Source organism: Dermochelys coriacea, chromosome 8, assembly GCF_009764565.3.
Source record: "Dermochelys coriacea isolate rDerCor1 chromosome 8, rDerCor1.pri.v4, whole genome shotgun sequence".
Lineage (NCBI taxonomy): Eukaryota > Metazoa > Chordata > Testudines > Dermochelyidae > Dermochelys > Dermochelys coriacea.
The window spans coordinates 74,874,381-74,895,075 of record NC_050075.1 but is presented as its reverse complement, the minus strand read 5'-3'; the positions used below and the strand labels follow the sequence as shown (position 1 = coordinate 74,895,075).

The window sequence follows — 20,695 nt, the reverse complement described above, 5'->3', positions numbered from 1 at the left end:
CCAACAGCCTGCAAATGTTACTGAAGTTAATCAGTAGCTTGATGAGGATTTTTTTTCTTTTAATTGATGGGCAAGAAGTTAAATGTTTGTTCAGTTCCTGCGGATGTTCAGTGCTTTATATGCCTTCTGAGGAGAAGCTCACTAGGCAGGCAACTTAAGGCAATTGATAGCTGAAAGAATAGTGGATTATTGTTGGCATCTGGAAAATGGAATCTCAAAATCAGCTGCTATGGGAGTGGCAGACATTTATAAAGTTATTAAATATTAAAATTATATAAAAATATTAAAATATGTAAAATTACTTGTATAGTATCACTACAAAACAAATTAGTTAGCAAAAATACTCCAGTGTTTATTACACACAAAATGGATCAAATCCTGATGTTTAATATAGTGGTATGTATTTAACATTGACAGGATTTCAGATAGCCAAGCGAATAGAAATGAAAGAGAGGCACTACTTGGGTATCAGCCCGGATATCCAATGAAGATAATTTCTGGGGTGAGTGAATACTGCCTTAATATTCATTGATATTTTAATAAGGAGAATCCTGGTTACAATTGCAAGTTCTGAAGGGAAATGTTCTTCAGTGGTTAGACTTTTCCACCTCTATCCCATCTACTTGTATCCTCTCTCTCTCCCTCTCTCGCCCCCCCCATCCTAAGGACGGTCCCCTCCAGCCTTTATAAGTCCTCGGCGCTCCCAAGTTCTTTATGCCTTTAGTTTTATTCTACATCTGTATCCCCTGTCTTTCTCCGGGATCCCGCACCATCACTTTTTTCTTATTTGAGGTCTCCTCTGCACCCTCCCTAGTGTCCAGTTCCAGTCGAAGGAGTCCTCCTGTACGCCAGCTCCTGTCACCCTTTCCTCCTCTCCAGATTTGGTTTCAATCTACCTCTCTCCATGCTCCTCACCTCTGTATTCCTGGCAAGCTTCTTCCTGCTGCTCCACCTGTCCTGGACACTAGCATTGTTGGCACTGAAAGCCCAGGAGAGACTATTTCTGTGCTCTCAGTTATGGTGCTCAGTGCCACAGTGGCCTCTGGAAACTGTCAGAAGCAATTGCAGGAAAAGTTCTGCTCTGCCCTTGAGCCCTGGGATGGAACGTGCTCAGTCAGGACCTGCAAACTCTACAGGTTTTCTTTGTGGACTATGGATCTTCAGATCCTGTATAGGTCTATGGAGAAAAGCCCAGCCTCATCTGTGGGGAATAATCCTCTGATTCCTGTCCTTTCCCATTTTGGAGACAGTGGTGCTGGCATTAAGTTAGAGGAAGTCCAGACTCTATGTTGGACTTGCACATTGCCAGATTTAGTTGATGGGGCTTGAGGAGCCCCTCTGCCACCCATGTTTCCAGACTCTGCCTGTGCCAGATGGGCATAATTTTTCCTTTGTTTTTACTACTAGAGAAACCTGTACTTACAGGCAATCTAACTAACTAAAAATAAAAATAGCTACAAAAAAAAGGAAACATCAAATGAGGGAAGACTTGAAGACACTGTGTGCAATTCAAGCTTGTTGTTTCTTGCAGTTAAGAAAGAAGGGAGAGCAAGTGGAGCTGTTCCCTTTTCATACCCTCAGAACCCGCTGTGAGGGGAGGAGGGAGGGTCAAATGACCCCAGTGGATGCTGTAGTGTAGAAGATTCCACAGCTGTGCACCTTATGGCACCACCCCCACAACTAGAAATATGTAGAGACCACTGGAAGAATTATTCTTTTGAAAAACATTGTAGAGGTAGGATATGTGTGAGATTTTCTTGTCTCATCTTGGGAACATATTGCATCCACAGAAGGATCTTACACTTTGCTTTATGCTCTTCAGCCCAATGTAGGCAGTTTAATGGACTGTGGACAAGAATCCTGATTTGGCTTGTGTAACTGTGACCTGTCAGGATACTGACCCTTTGTTCATACAGTCCATTAAACTGACAGTGTGAAAATTTCTAGAAAATAGTCTAGGATTTTAGATATTGGAAGATGCATCTTAGGTATTTGGCTCCATAAGCTATGATCACTAGCATTTTCCAGACCAGCAGATTAGAAGCCTGCTCTCATTAATTTAACCTGAAGCAAGATCGGGGCTGCATGTGAATGTATAACAGGACGTATCTACAGACATGACACTATAGAAAAGGCTGGGTAACAAGGCCCCATCCATGGAAGGCAATGGTTGAATGAGCCTGCCAGGATCCAAAGCAAGTTACCTAATACTCTTGAGAAAGGAGAGTAGTTTTTTGCCTCGCTCTGGTGGATTATGGTGCTTTTTAACTATTACTTTCTTTTAAGTGATCTTTAGGTTTCTATGAAATCCTTTAGTCAATGGCCACGTGTTCTGGTGATATCTACTAATGAACAACCAACTTCTTTTCAGTTGCTTTCAGCTAGACACTGAGGGTGATTTCAGAAGCTTATTTATTCTTGCAAATAATGAGAAAATTAGACTAATATCTTCCTCCCTTCCCTCCCAAAACCTGGCCTACTCCTGCTGCTATATGACCCACTGATTTTTTTATGGTCACATAGGACCAAATTCTGCAGTTCTCATTCAATCAACATTAAATATTTAAACATTCAATTAAACATTTCAAATTGATTATAGCACTAGGAGTTTTGCCTGAGTAAGAACTGTGGGATTCAGCTCATTATTAGAAATCTGACTCTTAACAGCTCAACTGGGAATCCAGAATTCCTTTGTCATCTTCTCCCCTGCCCACTTCTCCCTAGAAGAGAGGCAGGTTGTTTTATGGAGGTATAAAACATTTTTTCTTGAATACAGTATCGTAACTGTGTTTGCAGGCTTGAAATACATAGCCCTTTTTGTCTTACTAAGTCCACCCAGTTAAGTCTATAACACACATCCCCTGAAACTTGGCAATAAGTATTTAACAGATGGAGAATTGCCTACTTTTGCATCCATACAAGCTCATGGCAAAGAGAAACTAGAACAGTAGGAGAGACATTTCCACAACAGATGGTAAATGCTATATTGACCCTTTTTGAAGAGAGAGAATGCTTTTTCATGTGCAAATTTCTAGCCAATACCAGGATGTTTCTGCACTCTTTCATGGCAAGGGGAACAGAATAAAAGGTCAGTGATTAGTTCAGTTGGCACGGATTATGGTTGTGTAATGTAATAGTTTACTGTCAAAGGGATATTGTATCTTGCAATAATTGAGACACATTGTGTAACCTCCATGACCACTGTATTACGGAATTATTTAGTTACTCTGGTTCTTAACTGTGTTTTGTCTGCTAGCAATCTTGAAACTAGACTAAGCCAATTGCAGTAGCATTTATGAACCTTACCATAATTTCCTTAAGATTGCACATATTACTTTTCCTAAATCCTATTCTATCCTCCTTACACATAGTATTGAAAGCTTAAAGAGTTCCAAAAATTGATTGCATTTTTTCACTTTCCTTTCCCCTAAAATATCGGGGGAGTTTTGTGTTCCACAGGCAGGATGAAATTCACACAAACACCTGGCAACATATGATTCATTTCACAATCTAGGCTTGCTTTCATTGCGCAGTGTATGATACCCTAGTATTTTATGAAAAAATATAGTGCTACTCCTACTATCCAGTCACATGCATATGTGGAAGATTGTTAAAATTTAATTAAGATGTAAATATTTAAAGTTTTAAGCATGACTACAATAGGGATTTGTAAATGATATAGGTTCAAAACTAAACTTCTCCTCCCAACTGTTTAAAGAATTAGAGGACATGGGTCAAATTCTGATCTCACACCGTTGTAACTCTGGAGTTGTGCTCAATATCAGTTAGTTTGCTTCTGCACTAGGGTAACTGACAGCAGAATTTCACCACTAAATTTGGAGGAGACATCTCTTAAGGAAAGAAATGTCACAAGGGGGTATTATATACTGGAGAAGAAATGTGGTATATATTTCAAACAAAGCAGAAACTCAAAGGTCAATTGATCTTACTTGAAAATAAATTATAATCATCTTTGCACAGGTTTCATTCCTAATCCTTTTACCATTAAATTGAATTTACAGGTGTTACCATCTACAGTTATCAAGTGAAACCCGATCTCTTAAAAGAACAAGTAGTTTTGGAAATTCAATCTTTGAATGACTTGCTTTGTGACCTTGTGGAAGTCATGAAGCTTTGCTGTGTGCTACGCAATCAGGCTGTATTACAATGCTTGTTCTTTTTATGGCTCTATCCTGCAAGATACTGAGCCGTTATGGACCTGTTGTGTACCCTCAAATCCTGCTGAAATCAGTACGAACTGAGAGTGCTTAGCCCTTTAAAGGATCAAGCCCTTAGGGTGGAGTGTGCAAAGATGCAGTGCTCTTCCTACAACTGTTATAATTAGTGTGCACAAACACAAATTTAGCCTTCTTATTTATTGTAAAATCTAAGCTTCTGGCATATAATTTTATTCACATCCACAGACTTTAACAATTACTTAACACAGAATAAAAACAGTTCATCTTACACACTAGATTTGTTTTCCTTATTTCAGTTAATATTTGATTTGTACCTTTTATACAAAACACAAGAACATTTACTCCAACATCCCATTTAAAATGTCATTTATTGTGTCTAAGTTTGAACCCCATATCCTTCACCCATGGCCACTGATAAATATTTTTCAGTTGACAAAGTCTCATACAGCTGCATCTATAGTATATCCTCTGTTTAAAACTTTGTTATGAGATGGGGATTTTTTTTTATAGAGAAGTTACAATAGGAAGGGTTGTTCTAATAACCGAGCTAAGAGCTAGAATACAGTGGCCTAACATCAGAGGTAGACTTCTTAGTCACAGCTTCATGGAAAGAATGCAGCATTTCACAGCTGTGGTACAGCATCACATTTGTAGTATGACATTTAAGGCCGCATCACTTCTATTTTCTATTAAAAGGACAGAGCTCTAGGAACATGGGTCTGCCTGTACTCAAAAGAGCCTGAGCCAAAGCCTACTGAAGTCAGTGGGAGCCATTCCACTGAACGCCTTCAATGAGCGCTGGATCAGGTCTATAGGAGATCTTTTTACTATTTGTTCCCTGTTTTGCAAATACTTTAGGTATAGGCATTAAGTCCCTAGAGAAATGGAATACCTCATGCTGCTCACCACTGCCCCACTCATCGATTAAGGAAGAAGCGGTAACTTGCTCTGAAGGGAGTCCTACCCAAAAGAATGATGTATCCCATGGTTCCCAACCAGGGATACGCGTACCCCTGAGAGTACACAGAGGTCTTCCGGGGATACATTAACTCATCTACATCAGTTTCTCAACCTGGGGTCATGGCATAGGTTTAGGGAAGTTGCAAGGTCAGGGCTGGCGTTAAGGGGTGGCAAGCAGGGCAGTTGCCCAGGGCCTCACACAGCTAAGTTACATGTTTCAGTTCTGGGTGGCAGGGCTTGGGCTTCAGTAGTCTGGAAAGGGTGAGAACCACTGCTCCAATACACTGTGGGAGCATGTGTAATTCTGTGGACAAGTTAATGAAAGGAAGGTAAGGATGGTGTAATTCAATTTGTAAAAATCTCTAGGCTCGTAAGTTCAATGGTGTCACCCTCTGCAACATGGCAGGAGGGACTCGGTGCTCCCCCGCCCCCCACTTGGTGGAATTTTGATAATACAAAGTCATTTGAAATGGATTACGGGTTGGGTATCGTTTGAAAGCCCTTTCTCTCACAAACAATGATATCAACATGACAAACCTAGAACAGTTATGTATATATTTGAGAAAATGTTTTTTTAATTATGATTTAACACAGGGATGCATGACTTAAGTAAAGAGATTGATCTTTGTCAATCATAAAGAATCTAGCCTGGACACTTATAACTGAAAACATTTATTCATCAAAGTCACCCTCAGTGTTGTCTCAGTCTAGAGCAGCACTGCTAGACATGTCACATTGATCCTTGTCTGCGCCACCCTCACGCATCTCTGTACAAGGCAGGCTGCTGGCCAAACATTTGCAGGGTCGTCAGCATTTGATGAGCTGCAAGATTGATTTGGGAGCGCATGTTATTTCACACAACTTCTGTGAAGTGTGATTCCAAACCTGACCCATTTCCAGTGACACTATGATCAAAATGTCCACCAATTGGAGGAGCTGGGAGGGGATGAACAATGAATCCCCCTTCCCACGCTCCAGAGGGTAACACCTTGAAATTATGATTCTGCAAATTTGTACGCATCAAATAACACGTCCCTTAGACCTTTCTATCACTAACTTGCCCATCAAATGAGAATTTACTATATTATGTTCCCAAACTAATAGAGGGCAGATCCAGCTGCCCCTGAAGTCATATAGTCAGCAGCACCTTTTAAAATATTTTTTTCTTAAAAGCAGTAATTTAAAAGGATTATTGCTAGTCTTCATTCATACATCTAAAATTGAAACTAAAGGGTAATCGCTATATATGACAGCCCCTGCTAGAGAAAAGTGGCCAATGCACCTGTGCCACAATGCTTGCATTTTAATAAGTCCATGCACTGAAAAATGTTTCCCATCTTCTTCTAGGTAGATAATGCTGGGCCCTCCAGCATAATGACCTTCAGGCAGATGTGATCACAAAGGAGACAGTCTAGTTGTAGTGTTTCAATTCTTAACACCAAGTTTAACACACGCAGTACACTTGCATACCTAGGCTAGAACAAATGTTTTAAATCTTTTTAAAGACAGCTGATGTGAACAGTGGTACAGGCCTAGCAGTCTTAACATGGACTTTCAGAGCTAATACAATTTTCTATGGGCACTTCGACTGGGTTGGCACTTGGCTTGAATCTAGGCTGATTACAAAATACTTAAAAACTGCACTCTAAAATACTAAGGTTATGACAAAAGAAGACAAATGCACAGATGAGATGTGTTATTTTTCCACTCCCTCAGCAGAAAGAAATGGTAGGTTTGATGCAAACCACTTGCCTTTTTTTGAGAAATAGCAAACTGCTTCTATGATTGAGCATTACCTTGCTTAATCAATTCACGCTGCAAATAAATCTCAAAATTTAGGGCCAAATCCTGTTTTGTTTTATGCAATTAGTCCCATTAATTTAATAGGACTACTCGTGAGAGTAGAATGAAAATAGTTATGCAACTACAGATTGTTGGGGTTTTTTTGTGGGGCGGGTTTAGCTGAACAACTTTAGCTCTGAAGTTCGTCAACTGCTACAAATTGTGGCATAAACCTGCTTGACCTCAAGGAGCAAAACATCTTAGCAAAATTAGTAATATAGAAAGGATTTGGAAGTATATAAACATTTAATGTCAAGTTAATGTTTTCAGACAATTTTATCTAAAAACTATTAAAGGAACAGTCATCTGAAAAAACTCACTTCTGTCTGAATGTATCTACTGTTATAATATCAGATTACAAGAACTAAAGATTAAATAATTCCATTTTATTTTGTGCATCTGACTGTACTTTGTATGGTCAATTTCACTGTTCAGGTGGACCTTTCACACAGCAACCACCACCTAAACAGGAAAATGGGATTGTACAATCACAACAACTGGCAGAAGGACTTGGACAGGTATGGTGTCTGATGCTACTTTTAATTAGTTTATAAATTGACTAAATTTCACATTAACTGTTTCTTTAAAGTGCTGATATATATATATATAACTATAACATATATATAAAAGTGAAAAATAACTTCTCATTTTAATCACTTCACAAATGTTAACCCAGTGTTTCTGTATTATGCTATACAATAAAGACTCGAGGAAATTTTGTACATTTACTTTTATGGAGAACTTACAATAGCTATAGCCTACATAGGTGGGCATGAATCCTTTGGCACATCTGTAACTTTACTCAATGCTTATTTTAAAAACTTGTAAAAAAACAAATTATTATTTAGGCGGACATAGAAAGTCATTTTTTCTTGGTCACTTGAAAACCTATATGGCAGGTATTAACATTAGTTTGCATTTGATCCACCATTCTGTGTATTATGCATAATCTAGTAAGAATCATTACAAATGCAACAAACCAACAAATAGATGCACCAGTAAGACTGTTAGTAACGCTTGCAGAGATGGAAGGACGGGGGAAAAGGTATTCTGTTCATGTTAGTCACATGTGAATCAAGAACCTGATTATAATGTCTATTCAAAACAAGCGGCAAGGTAACACCAGTCCCTTTTGCTGTAGCAGTTTACTGCATTTCCCCCTCCTCTCTGGTTATTGCTATGATCACACTTGCTGTTAAGTTCTACTTTTCCTCTTATCTTCAAAAAGACTTTTCAGCATGTAAACCTGAACAGCTGAAACCACCACCATTACTCCCAAGTTGACCAAGGACCAAAAATTCACTCTGTCAAAGTTGCTTTCTTGTATATTTCGATCACGAGCTTCAAATGCTCTGAGCAGCGTCTGAATCTGGAGGCTTTTGCTTAATCTGGCTTTGACATTGTTGATGGATTCCTGGTAAGGAACAGAATAGTGGTTTTTTTAGAACGTAAAGTCATTTGGAAGGAAACAGAAGTACATTTTCTGCTAATATAATACATATCACACTTCTCACACTATCATTCACATTGCTGGTTTTTATTTGTGCATGTGTTACTAGCACTTTTTCATTTCGTGGTTAGGTAACAGTTACTTCACTGCTGAATGTTACACATTATGAACTTTTCATTAATTTTTTTTTAGCCTTATTGTGTATATTTTCAGGTGTTTGAATTTAAATACATAATATTTATCCCAGGCTCTGGATATCTTAACAAATCCATTAAAAACAATCCATAACTATTTAACAAAGAAGACCCCACCCGCTGAAGAAAGAGAGACACTTAGAGCAGAATGCCCTAAAGGTAAACAAATTTGGGCTATGTCAGACCCATGTGGGACATGAAGTCCAAAGATGAGGTGCTCACACCAACCCTCTATCTAATGACCAGGTCCGATAATATACTGTGTCAAGGAAGCATCTAATATGGCAACTACATTAGTAGAGGAAAGACACCACACTGTTGTCCTCTGAATGTTTACATTAAATTTTTGTAAACTTTTTGTAGAACTAGATGGACATAAACCAAAACTGCTATATTTAGATTTAATAATCAAAATTAGTCAAGCTATTTCACAATGTACAGCTTCAAACCAACGTCATTTGCAAATCTGTATCTTTAAGATATCCCAGTGGTCCATTATCTGTATCAAATGGCTCATGAACAGTTCCATTCTGCACTACTGGACTGCAAAACAAAGCTAACTGTTCTCAGCTGGATTATCTGACCAAGTTACCCTTTAACACAAAATGAGCTAGCATTAGAGTACAATATGTTGTTTTTTATTGATTTATAGAGCACCTATTGACACAGCAGTCAAACGTGTTCAGGTAATAGGTAAGTTATTTCTTGAGTGTGTTCTCCTACTGCTTATACTGTTGACTGCTTTTTCCTATGTATTTGTATGGCCCCCAGTTTAAAAAGGAGGACTGGCAGACTTTGTCTGAACATTAACTCAGATTCTTGCTGGTAAAAGTTGTGGCATTAACATCCCACCTCTGCATCTTTATACTCCTTTAGAAATTAAGAGTTAATATTTCTAATTTATAATCTTTAACTTCTGTTGGGAAGTGAAGGATAATCTAATTTTCAATATTTTAAAATGTATTTAAAATAAATACAGAAACGATTTGGCATCTTAAACATTCTATTAAGTGCTGGTTTGTATTAGGAAAGAAAGATCTGATTTTCATTTATTATAGGAAATAGGACCTGATACACAAACTAGATCATTTTTTACATGGATGAGTAGGCTATGGGACAGCAGATGGTAGGTAAAATTTTTAGTGCATGCTGATTCTACTTTTTTGGCAGGACTCTATTTTCTCTGTCTAACTCAGTAAGTTCAGGGCTCAGTATTGTAGCCTGCTAAGCACTACTGAAACGAGCACAGGCATAGCCTTATTGTCCAGGAGTCAGTATTTGCTTCAAAGTTTGTGCAGAGGAACTTGTACAACAGTTTGAAAAAACTGTCACGGCAATGAGAGCAAGCTTCTACCCCCACAGTGAACTGAGTGCTGTTGCGAGGGACGTGGAAAAGGCTATGACTGGGATGAAGGCAGTGGAGATAGGGTAAAGCCAGTATATGGTTTTAGTGATACCACTTAAAGCGAATGATGTATGGAGTGCCTGTCGTTAGGATTTTCAGTTATTCTGATTTCGAACTAGGAGCAGGCTGGCTCCAGTGTGCTTATGAGTTGTGCGCCCCCCAGGGGGAGGGAGGGGGGCAGAAGGATAGTTGGGCAGCCATGAGGGCCAGTCACTGATACAGAAACATTTCCAAGGGCTCCATGAAAACAGTATCCCTCCCAGGTATTTTCTCAATGCCTTGGGACATAGTATGTGCATAGCATAATGTCTTTGCCAATTCAACAAACTACAGAAGCCACTCCCTGCAGTTGACTTCACTGTATTTCATCATCAACAAAATACCATGCTCATTAGCTTGACTGGTGGATTAACACTGCTCTCCCTCAACTCTCAGCTGCATCCCTCCAAGGTTGAGTCCTCAGTTGTATTATTCAGATAAACAGCTCAGCCACTGTTTAGAAGTATTAGTTATCTTAAAGCTTTACTTATTCCCTCTTCCCCATCTTTGTTAATTGCTATATATTCCCCTTTGCTATATAGTGACTAGGGCACTAAGCCAAGATGAGAACAAGAGTTATCCAACAGCATAATTATGAGACACATCAAAGGATATATCCAACAAGTGCTTCTGACTCTACCACAGAGACTGAGCAGAGCATCCCTTTGAGAGGAGTATTACCACCTTTTAGCTATTGAAGGCATTGTTCGTTTGTCCCTTTTCCAGTGTGGAGAAGGGGAGGCAGGTGGCCAGTGAAAGGACTCAGACTACCGGATACACAGTCCCTTCCAACTGTGCAAGGTGAGGCATAAACACACACTGAAAGATTTCCCATCCAATCTCTCATTTGGAAGGAAGAAAATTGTGTTGTTGGGCCTCACGTAGCAGGGTAGCGGATGCGTACAAGTAGAAGAATCCTCAGGGCTACAGAAGATTCTTTAGATGAAACAATATGCAAAACTGATTTATCCTCTGGCAGATCGAGGACTGTATATACTTTGTGATTAACCAAAACACCACAGGGAAGAAAAACAAAAAAGAGTACTGTGTATATAGACATATATAAGCAGAGAAATTTGTCAACATTTCAGGGCAACTTTTGGGAATGGGGCTAGCTTATATGCACGTGAGTTTGATCACTTCTCTTTCCCTCTCTCTCTTCTGCCTAAGAATGATGATGATATATATTTATACAGAAGTTATCATCTAACTACTTTACAAATGTCAGCTAATTAAGCCTCATACTATGTTATGCAGCAAGTGGTAGGTAGTAATCATTTTGCCCATCATTGAAACGCAGCCACCACTGAGATGTACAGCAGTAGCACTACTGCTGTTCCTCTAGGAAATATGTTTGCTCATCTTATGAAGATGAAGAGGTAGCCACTTTACATTTGTGTATATATAGTTACCAAATAGGTCAGATTTATGACTTTCTTTGTGCCTTCACTTGCTCACTCAAAATGAGCTTGATCCCAAATTCTATATGTACTCGATCAAGCTAATTGCTCCAGGTCGAAAATAAACCTTATGAGTCACTATAAGCACAGACACAAAACAATGAAAAACCTGCCACTATACACACGCGCTGGGATTCTGTTTTAATAACAATAGTAATATTTTGTACTTTTTAGTGCCTTTCATCCAAGGAACTTATTAAATCACACTGAGCAAAGACTCAAAGCTCCCCTATGATAGTTATTACTCACAGACACTTAGGGTATGTCTATGCTGCAATTAGACACCCGTAGCTGGCCCATGCCTGCTGAATTGGGCCTGCAGGGCTCAGGCTAATTGTGCTAGCTGACTCGGGCTAAGGGACTGTTAATTGTGGTGTAGACATTTGGGCTTGGCCTGCAGTCCAAATCCTGGGACCCTCCCACCTCACAGGCTCTGAGAGGCCAGACTCCAGCCTGAGTCCAAACACCTGCACTACAATTAAACAGCACCTTACCCCAAGCCAATTAGCATGGGCCAGCCATGGGGGTCTAACTGCAGTGTAGACATACTCAGTGAGGTTAAATCACTTGTGGTGGGCCACACAGGAAATCCATGACAGAGCTGGAACTAGAATCCAGATCTTTAATTCCCAATGCTGCTCTTTAACCACAGGCCCCTCTCAATATGGGACAGAGTGAACATAATGTCCTATGAAGAGCATAGCTGATCACTCTGTTTCCCAGCTGCTCAGGCCCTCACATAGAACAAGACTAAGGCACATTCCCATGGCAGAATGATGATATGAGTTTTTCAGATACTCTTAATCCTCAACCATCTGATGCTGTAGAGCAGAATACTTACCAGAATATCTTCAAGTTTCATATCCAACATGTCTGTGCCTGTAATGTACTTCTTCCAGTCCTCTTTTTCTCCTTCTCCCATATTATCTAGGACCAATTCAAAGAAAATCACCTTCTCTGAAATGGTGCTGAATGTATTGTCAAAGCAGAACATGTAATCTCCATCTTCTGTTTCCACCCTGTATATGAGCAAACATACATCTTTAAACTACACTATATTTTTAATGCTGGCTCTAAACTTACATTTTTAACATTCTTCCTTATGTGATTATGACAGTCATGCAAACAGAAATAATTAGATATGCTATACATAAACAGAAATAAATCAAATGCGAGGACACACTAGGGAATGAGATCATACAACTGAAAATTACAAGTTTTTCTAAACTCAGATGATCTTAAATCTTAGTATGATAAGTAGTAGCTTTCTTTCAAAGCTTTAATTTTTAAAAATAAAGTGAAAGATTAATGCTCACAATTACTTTTAAAAATAAAAGACAGCAGCCACTTCTTCTAGCTATGGAAAAAGGAGCAGAGGGGATAGAATATTCATCTTTACAAATGGTCCCTGCTCCACTGAAGTTAATTAATTTAATTGTATCAATATTGGCCCCAATATTTGAGAAGGTACATTTGATATTATTGTTTAAAAAAACAAACCAAACCCTGGAAAGAGATCAGTATGCCAAATAAATGATTACTTGGAAGAGCGAACAGATTACTTTAGTGGAGAAAATACCCTGCCGCAAAGACCTTTTGGAACTCCACAATAGGGAGAGCTTGGCTGTTGACTGCCACTAAACAGACCATTACCATGGCAAGTCAAACCCTTCACACCTGGAGGAACTATCTATGAAGTATTAATAGACTAATACAAAATTAAGAGTACCTATATATGAAATATTTGTGTGCTCAAGCTGTTTTGTAAAAAAGTTTATTTTTATATTATAGGCTAAGTTAACTAAAGCATGTGAATTTATCAAGCATTTTACAAGCTAACAAGCTTCTTATATTCTACATTGAAGAAATTATTTAGATTAACAATACAACCATTTTTACAACTGTTAAGAACACTATGATTTTAAAGCAACTATAATACTGCTGTATATAATACTGAGTTTCAAGTTTGGAGATTTTTATACTTACGTGTGGACTCCATCTGATTTTCTCTGATGAAAAACTAGAATTTCACCTTTTGGAGATTCCAAGTAAAAGTCAATATCTAATCCTGCTCCGTCTAAAACCTGTGCAGTCAGCCAACAAAAAAAAGAAAAAAAAGAAAAAAAAAAGGGAAACTCCTGTCTGAATTGTTGAAAAGAAACACTTTATGTAAAGGAATCAATACAGAGAGAATTTAAAGGGTGAATTCATCTACCCTAGAGTTCAAACCAAGTTAACGAGAACCAGGTTTTTGCCAGAAAGATGCTACACAGTTTCAAATTCCAGTATAGACATGACTAATCATGTTAGGAAAGGAATAAACTGAACTTTTCCCTAACACTTTCTACTATTGCTTTCTCTAATGCAATTCCACCAATGGTGGTAACAATGGGAAAACTAGTATAGACAAGGTATTGCAGGACAGTTATTCACTGTGTCACCTAGACCTGCTCTGAGCAGGGTTAGACAGGATGGTAGTAAAAATGCCAGCAGATGGTCTACACTAGCTCTTCCATTATAGATATCACTGGTGAAGCTGTATCACTGTTGGTTAAATGGTAGGAAATTCTAAGTAAAATCTCAGTGTAGATAAGGCTTTATAATATAGATCATACCTAGACCTTTTCTGATAAGAATAGTATTTAAAGATGGTTCTGTCTAACAAGGTTTCAACTTGTGCAGAAACATCCCAAGAACTTTGTTGTTAGAGGATCAGATTTGTAGTGCAGAAGACATGCACACTCACCACGCTAGTTACAGCCACAGAAAAGGAGATTCCAGTGGTTTTCTGCCTGTCAGGGAAGTACTGCAGATTTAGGATCCCAATTCAGCAAGATGCTGAGCATTCTCATCTCTCATCAAAGTTAAAAGGAATTGAAGGCATTTAGTATGTCACAGCATCAAACCCTTTGAGCTTATCAACACTAAAAAGTTGTACTGCTTTAACTATACCAGTATGGATGCAGTTATATTGGTATAAAGGGACTCTTTATACTGGCATAGCTATTCCCACAGGGGAAGGAAAATAAATATACTGGTATAAGCTATCTTTATACTGGTATTACTGGTCCATACTAGGGCTTTTATCATTATAACTATTTATAAACACCACCTTTACTCAAAACAGTTAAACTGGTACAACTTTTAAGTGCAGACTAGACCTTCCTCACTCAGGACACAATCCTGCTCCTACTGAAGTCAATGGCAAAACTTTCAATGGCCTCAGTAGATGCAAGATTAGAGGTTTACTGAAAGGGAGGAGGAAGAAAATAATTAAGGAAAAAGGTGACCAGAATGAAAGATAAGTAGTGATATAACTTTGATATAGCGATATGATCTGAGCACATTGTATCAGACACTCAATTTCATATGGTTTTACTATACTGTGAACATGTCTTTGGAGAATTTCAGTCAGAAAGAAACTATTCTTGTCCTTTATCCATTTATTGTGTAAGTACATCTGAAAAAAAATACAGAAATCTGAAGGCAGGTCTGAGAATTGTGAGCATTTTTTCACATTTCAACATACCTTTGTATATAGCAGGGTTTGCTAATTTAATTAAAGTTAAGCAGTCCTATCTATACAGAAGAATTGTGTTAGCCTGAATTGCAGCTTGGCATTTGTGTGACAACAAGGTTAAAAGATGGCCCAACCACACAGTTAGGAATTACCTACTAGTGAGTTGTGGGTAGACACAAATAGTGTGCAAGCAGTCAACTGTATTAGTTAGAACCTAGTTGCAAACATTGTAAAAATCTGGGTAAACAGGCCCTATAAGTCAACAGCTAATTTAGTATAAAAGTATGGCAAGTTATAAAGCTGATCATACAGACTGATGGAGGGGAAAAACAACAGAAATTGAATGCATCCGATGAAGTGAGCTGTAGCTCATGAAAGCTTATGCCCAAATAAATTTGTTAGTCTCTAAGGTGCCACAAGTCCTCCTTTTCTTTTTGTGGACACAGACTAACATGGCTGCTACTCTGAAACAGAAATTGAGCGAGAGCAGAGAACACTACATATTTGCATGGAACTGCAGGAGGCAGATTACTTATTTTAACCCTGCTGGGCTATACTCTCAATCTGCTGCCTAACACAGACCCCATCATCGTTTTGCTTTAACAAACTTTTAGACTGAGACTTTAAGGTCAGAAGGAACCACAATGATCCTCTAGTCTGACCTCCACACGTAATTGCCTCGGCAGCATAAAAAGGACCTTAACTTTTTGCCTGCCTGCTACCATCTGCTTAGTCCTTCAAAATCTGGAAGACAGACATAGTTAGGTCGGGAAGTTTGCTGTGTGAGGATCTTTTGCATAACATTTGAACCCGAGCTCCTGGCAGTCCAGTGTAGACATTAGAGGCCCATCTAGTATTTTCCATGATTTTTCCCCTTGGCCAAAAGTTTCAATCCTGTGGTGGGGTTGGTTTCCAGATGCACCTCTGAGATCGCTGAACTAGGGTTGCCAGTTTTGGTTGGACTTATTCCTGGAGGTTTCATCACATGATATAGTCTTTAGTCCCCACAGACTCCAGGACAATCCTGGAGGGATAAAACCCTCACTGACCCGTCTGCCTTTCCCAGGCCTATTTGCCCACCCAGCGCACTGAGTAACTTCAGCGACAGGCAGGAAACTCCCGGGTTCCTCCTATCCCGTTACTGCCAATCGCTGGGGCGCGCGGTCCGGAACGAGCTTTATGCCGGGCTAATAAATCCTCCTGACAACGGAGCCAGGTGGCCTCCGGAGGCCGCGCCGCGAGAGCACCCAGCCCAGCTCAGCCTGCAGGCCCGCTCCCGCCTGGCGCCGCAGGAGGCGGCTGCAGCGAAGGCGGCCCATCGAGAAGGCCGGGCGGGAAAGCGGGTCTCCGCCACGCTCGCAGCGGAGGATGCGGGGCCGGCTCCGCCCACTGTGGCTAGCCCCGAGCCGGGTCCCCTCACCTGGTACTCGACCTCCAGCGAGGCCCCCTGCCGCATGGGCTGGAAGAAGCACTCCTTGCGGCCGGCGGGCAGCGTGAAGGTGAAGTCGCTGTCCAGGAGGGCACGAATGCGAAGGCGCCGGGCGGCGGCAGCAGCAGCAGGCTGAGGAGGAGGAGAGGAGGAGCAGGCGCGACGCCGTCCCCATCCCCGCGGGCAGTGCTGGGCCTAGCACGCCGCGCTCCGGCTCTGCCCAGCCCGCGGCTGACAGGAACAGGACGTTCTCACGGATACGGAGGCGGGCGGGACTCCAGCCTGCCAGAGCGCCAGCGAGGGGGCAGCGGCCGCGAGCAGCCGGCGCCGGGGAGGAGCTGCCGGTGCCCGCAGCCCAATCGCATAGCGCAGCCACGCCCCGGAAGCGTGCTCCACGTCGCCCGGCGAATGCACGCACCTCCACCCCCTGTCAGGCTCCAGCAGCCGGGAAGAAGGTATTGCGAGGCCCGCAGGCAAAGGGAAGGTGATTTTCTTCAAGCACCGCCCCGAACGTTCATCTGCTGGGAAATGTAGTTCGATTCCCGTGGAAGTGGGCGGATGTGCCCAGACACCAGACTACCATTCCCAGGGGGCCAGGCAGGAAGGAAAGGCGGGGGGGGAGAGAGAGAAGAGACGAGGGCCGGTGAAATGCGCATGCGTAGTAGGAGACTTCAGGCTGTTGCTGACCCCGGCGTTTGACGGCCCGCGCAGTTCGAACGAACGGGCGCCGACGGGGCGCCTTTCGGGACAGCTTTAGAGCGCGAAGTACCCTCGAGAGAGCTCAGCCCCGCGCCCCCGAGGGGTGCGGGAAGACGCTGCTCTACAGGGCTTTCCTGGCGGTCAGCCAGCCCCCTTACTTGGGGAAGGTAGCGGGGGGCTCTGGGCTGCACGGTCACGGAGCTCCCGCAAGATGGGCCCGGTCCCGGTCTCACTCTGCGGCAGTTCTGAGGGACAGTGCGGGCCGGCTCGCCGGGATCCCCAGGCCGGGCCGGTGGCGCCGCCGCTCTTGCTCCCCTAGCCGGGGGCTGCATTGGGAAGTGGAGAGCCGCGTTGCTGAGCAACGCGACGTGCTATGCTCTGTGGCCGAGGACTGGGGGTAGGTTACCGGCTGGTGTTTGACTGGCTTGGCTGGTGGGTTTTTTTTGTTTTCTTTTTAACGGATTTGCCAGACGAATATGTAATCTGGGCTTTTTCCTGGCGTTATCCGGACAATACACGGGGTAGCTAATGTTAAAGGTTTCTGTGTCCAGCTAAAGATGCAGCAGTGGTCCCACTTCTGCAGTTTAAGCGATAACCGATCATAACTGTTGGTGATACTGTAGCTGTGGGGCCACCGACGCGCCAGCCCACCGCGCTCGCGTGTCTGTGTGTGTGTGTGTGTGTTTTGGGGGGGTTGAGTCAGCTAGAGTGAGGAGACTGGGATGTTATCAATCGTGTCTATGTAAAAAGAAAAGGAGTACTTGTGGCACCTTAGAGACTAACAAATTTATTAGAGCATGCTCTAATAAATTTGTTAGTCTCTAAGGTGCCACAAGTACTCCTTTTCTTTTTGCGAATACAGACTAACACGGCTGCTACTCTGAAACCCGTGTCTATTATTATCTCTTTAAGGGGCTGTTGAAGGGGGAGTTACAGAGTTGCCTTGTGGTTGGGGTTGAGGTTGCAGCAGACTTGCCTTGTAGTGGGGGTGCTGGCTTCTTGCATTTGAAAGGTGGTAAACCTAAGTGGTCACCAACCGGTGGCCGCTAAAAGTCCGGCGGGGCTAAGGCAGGCACCCTGCCTGCCCATGCCCTGTGCCACTCCCGAAGCAGCCAGCATGTCCCTGCATGGGGATAGGGAGCCTCCATGCGCTGCTCCTGCCTGCAGGCATGGCCCCTGCAGCTCCCATTGGCCGGGTGGGGAGGGGTAGCGCACGGAGACATGTGCCCGCCCCCCAGGGACCACAGGGATGTCCTGGCAGCTTTCAGGAGCGGGCCAGGGCAGGCAGGGAACCTGCCTTACCTCAGGTGGCAGCGCAGCAGGGCTAAGTGTTGCCCAACAGGAGCCCGTATCCTAACTCCCTGTCCCATCATTGACCCCCCTGGTGGAGCCTGCACCCCTAACCCCCTCCCGCATCCCAGCCCCCTGCTCCATCCCAGAGCCTCCTCCTGCACCCAAAGTCCGTCCCAGAGCTTTCACACCCATGTCCCCTCCTTACCCCTGCCCAGGCTCAGCCCGGAGCCGCCTCCGCACTCCAAACCCCTTGGCCCCAACCCAAAGTCCAAAGCACCCCCTCCAGTACCCCCTGCCCCAGCCCGGTGAAACTGTGAGTGAGGGTGGGAGAGAACAAGTGATGGGGGGATGAGTGAGCAGGCCAGGGCCTCAGGGAAGGGGCAGGGTAGATCCTGGGTTGCACTTAAATTCAGAAAGTGATCTTGCACTTAAAAAACCTCTTATGGGCTGGGTAGGGGGGTTCAGTCCTAGAGGCAGGGCTGGTGCTGGGAGCAGAAGATCCGGGGACGACGACAAACAGGGTAAAGAAAGCACCAAGCAAGAAGGTTTCTTTCCTCTCTACTGCTGTTGCAGATACTTGTATGAATAAAGCTTTCTTCCTCCTCACCCACCTGCTTCTGTTTGCCTGTCTAATCTGTGTATGTGTGTAGTGGCACTGGGCATGCTCGCTGGTGAAGGCCCCTCTCCCCAGAATTCCCTGCCAATGTGTCTTGAGCCTGACTGGGAGAAGCCACTTTAAGGGCGAGATGAGAGGTCAGTCCACTATACCAGTGGTTCCCAAACTTGTTCCTCTGCTTGTGCAGGGAAAGCCCCTGTCACGCTAGGCCGGTTTGTTTTACCTGCTGCGTCCGCAGGTTCGGCCAATCGCGGCTCCCAGTGGCCGCGGTTCGCTGCTCCAGGCCAATGGGAGCTGCTGGACGACACTGGTGCACTCTGTGTGGGGCTGCTGTTGAAGATCACTGGAAACTTCAACTAATGGAGAATATGACATTTGTTCCATTAGTGATGTTCTTAGATATGCAGGTACCTGGGTGATAAAAGCATAGTTAATATACTTGCATGAGACACACGTAACAGTAGTACTATGTAATTATACTGGCTTTCAATTTTTTTTCTGGTCTAAATGTAATGCATGGGTCTTCACTTATAAACTCCTATGTGGTTTGGGTTCTGGTGATTCTCTCCTTGTGTACCAGTCTGACCATTGAAAGTAGTTGCTAACTTGCTAATGGTCCTCCATCTGAATTGTGAGAGCTCAGGGCATTGTGTTTTCTATATGAGAGGTCTGGGTTCTGAAATTCACTTCTGCCTTTGATTTAAAAAAAAAAAAAAAAAAATTAGGGCACTTCACAGTGTCCATGTTCACCAGAGTGGATTTGAAATCAAATTTGATTTAATCATGATTTAAATCACTAGTCAGGAAGACTTGGTTTAATCATGGATTTCTACATAAAAGTGCATTCTTTGGGTTGTTATAACCTTTAATACATATTCTTCACAACTCAGAGATAGATGTAGGTTTCATTTTTAGAAGGTACACACTATACACTTTTTAAAGTGATTTTTTTGAAAACTTTTCAAATTAGTTTTACAGCTATATCAGAAAATGAATAATTGTTTGGTTATTTCATTACCAAAGGTAATTGGAGCAGATATTTATGAAGTCATTGGGAGGTGAACTATCTCCAATTCAACAGGTTAATCATTAATATTTGGAGGATTTTCTTGCCATGCTGTATTAGGAGGAGAACATCACCAGACAGACATTTAAATTGTTTTATTTAATTAAACAACAATGTTATGTAGTCTGGATTTTTTTCTTCAACAGCAAACATATAATATTTAACAGAACAAGCACATGAATTTTTGAATTTAGTTAAGCATTCAAGTTTTTTTAAAATCAGGTTTGTTTTTGTTAAAATTGTTTTAAACTAAAATAGTTAAAAGAATTAAAAAAAAAAAAAAAACCCCAAAATTAATAGACTATGTCAGCCAGGTCAATATAGAAACTTAAAATATTGACTTCTGCAGCTAACTCAATCGTCTTCACCTTCATTTTCCTGTTTGTTCATAACCTGGAAAAGAAAACAGGCTTTCCTGCATTTTCAGGTCCCAAACGATTATCAGTTTGCAATGAATTAATCCAAAGGAAGAAAATATTCTTTCTACACCGGCAGAAGAAGCTACTGCTGTTAAAAGCCCACG

General features: G+C 42.1%; 2 protein-coding genes across 2 annotated transcripts in view; one reads left to right on the top strand and one right to left on the bottom strand.

Annotated features, from left to right (window-relative positions):
- Positions 1-4,361: 4,361 nt before the first annotated feature.
- TMED5 (transmembrane p24 trafficking protein 5) lies at positions 4,362-16,850 on the bottom strand. The gene is given in 6 exon segments (XM_038414648.2): positions 4,362-8,415; positions 12,391-12,568; positions 13,536-13,633; positions 16,490-16,587; positions 16,590-16,650; positions 16,653-16,850. Coding segments are annotated over 6 exon segments (675 nt in total). The 5' UTR covers positions 16,674-16,850; the 3' UTR covers positions 4,362-8,196.
- Positions 16,851-19,353: 2,503 nt separating this feature from the next.
- Positions 19,354-20,695, top strand: part of CCDC18 (coiled-coil domain containing 18) — a 71,942-nt gene continuing 70,600 nt past the window's right edge. Inside the window, 1 exon segment of the mRNA XM_043490849.1 lies at positions 19,354-19,505. Within this exon segment, the coding sequence (XP_043346784.1) occupies positions 19,394-19,505 (112 nt within the window). The 5' untranslated portion in view covers positions 19,354-19,393.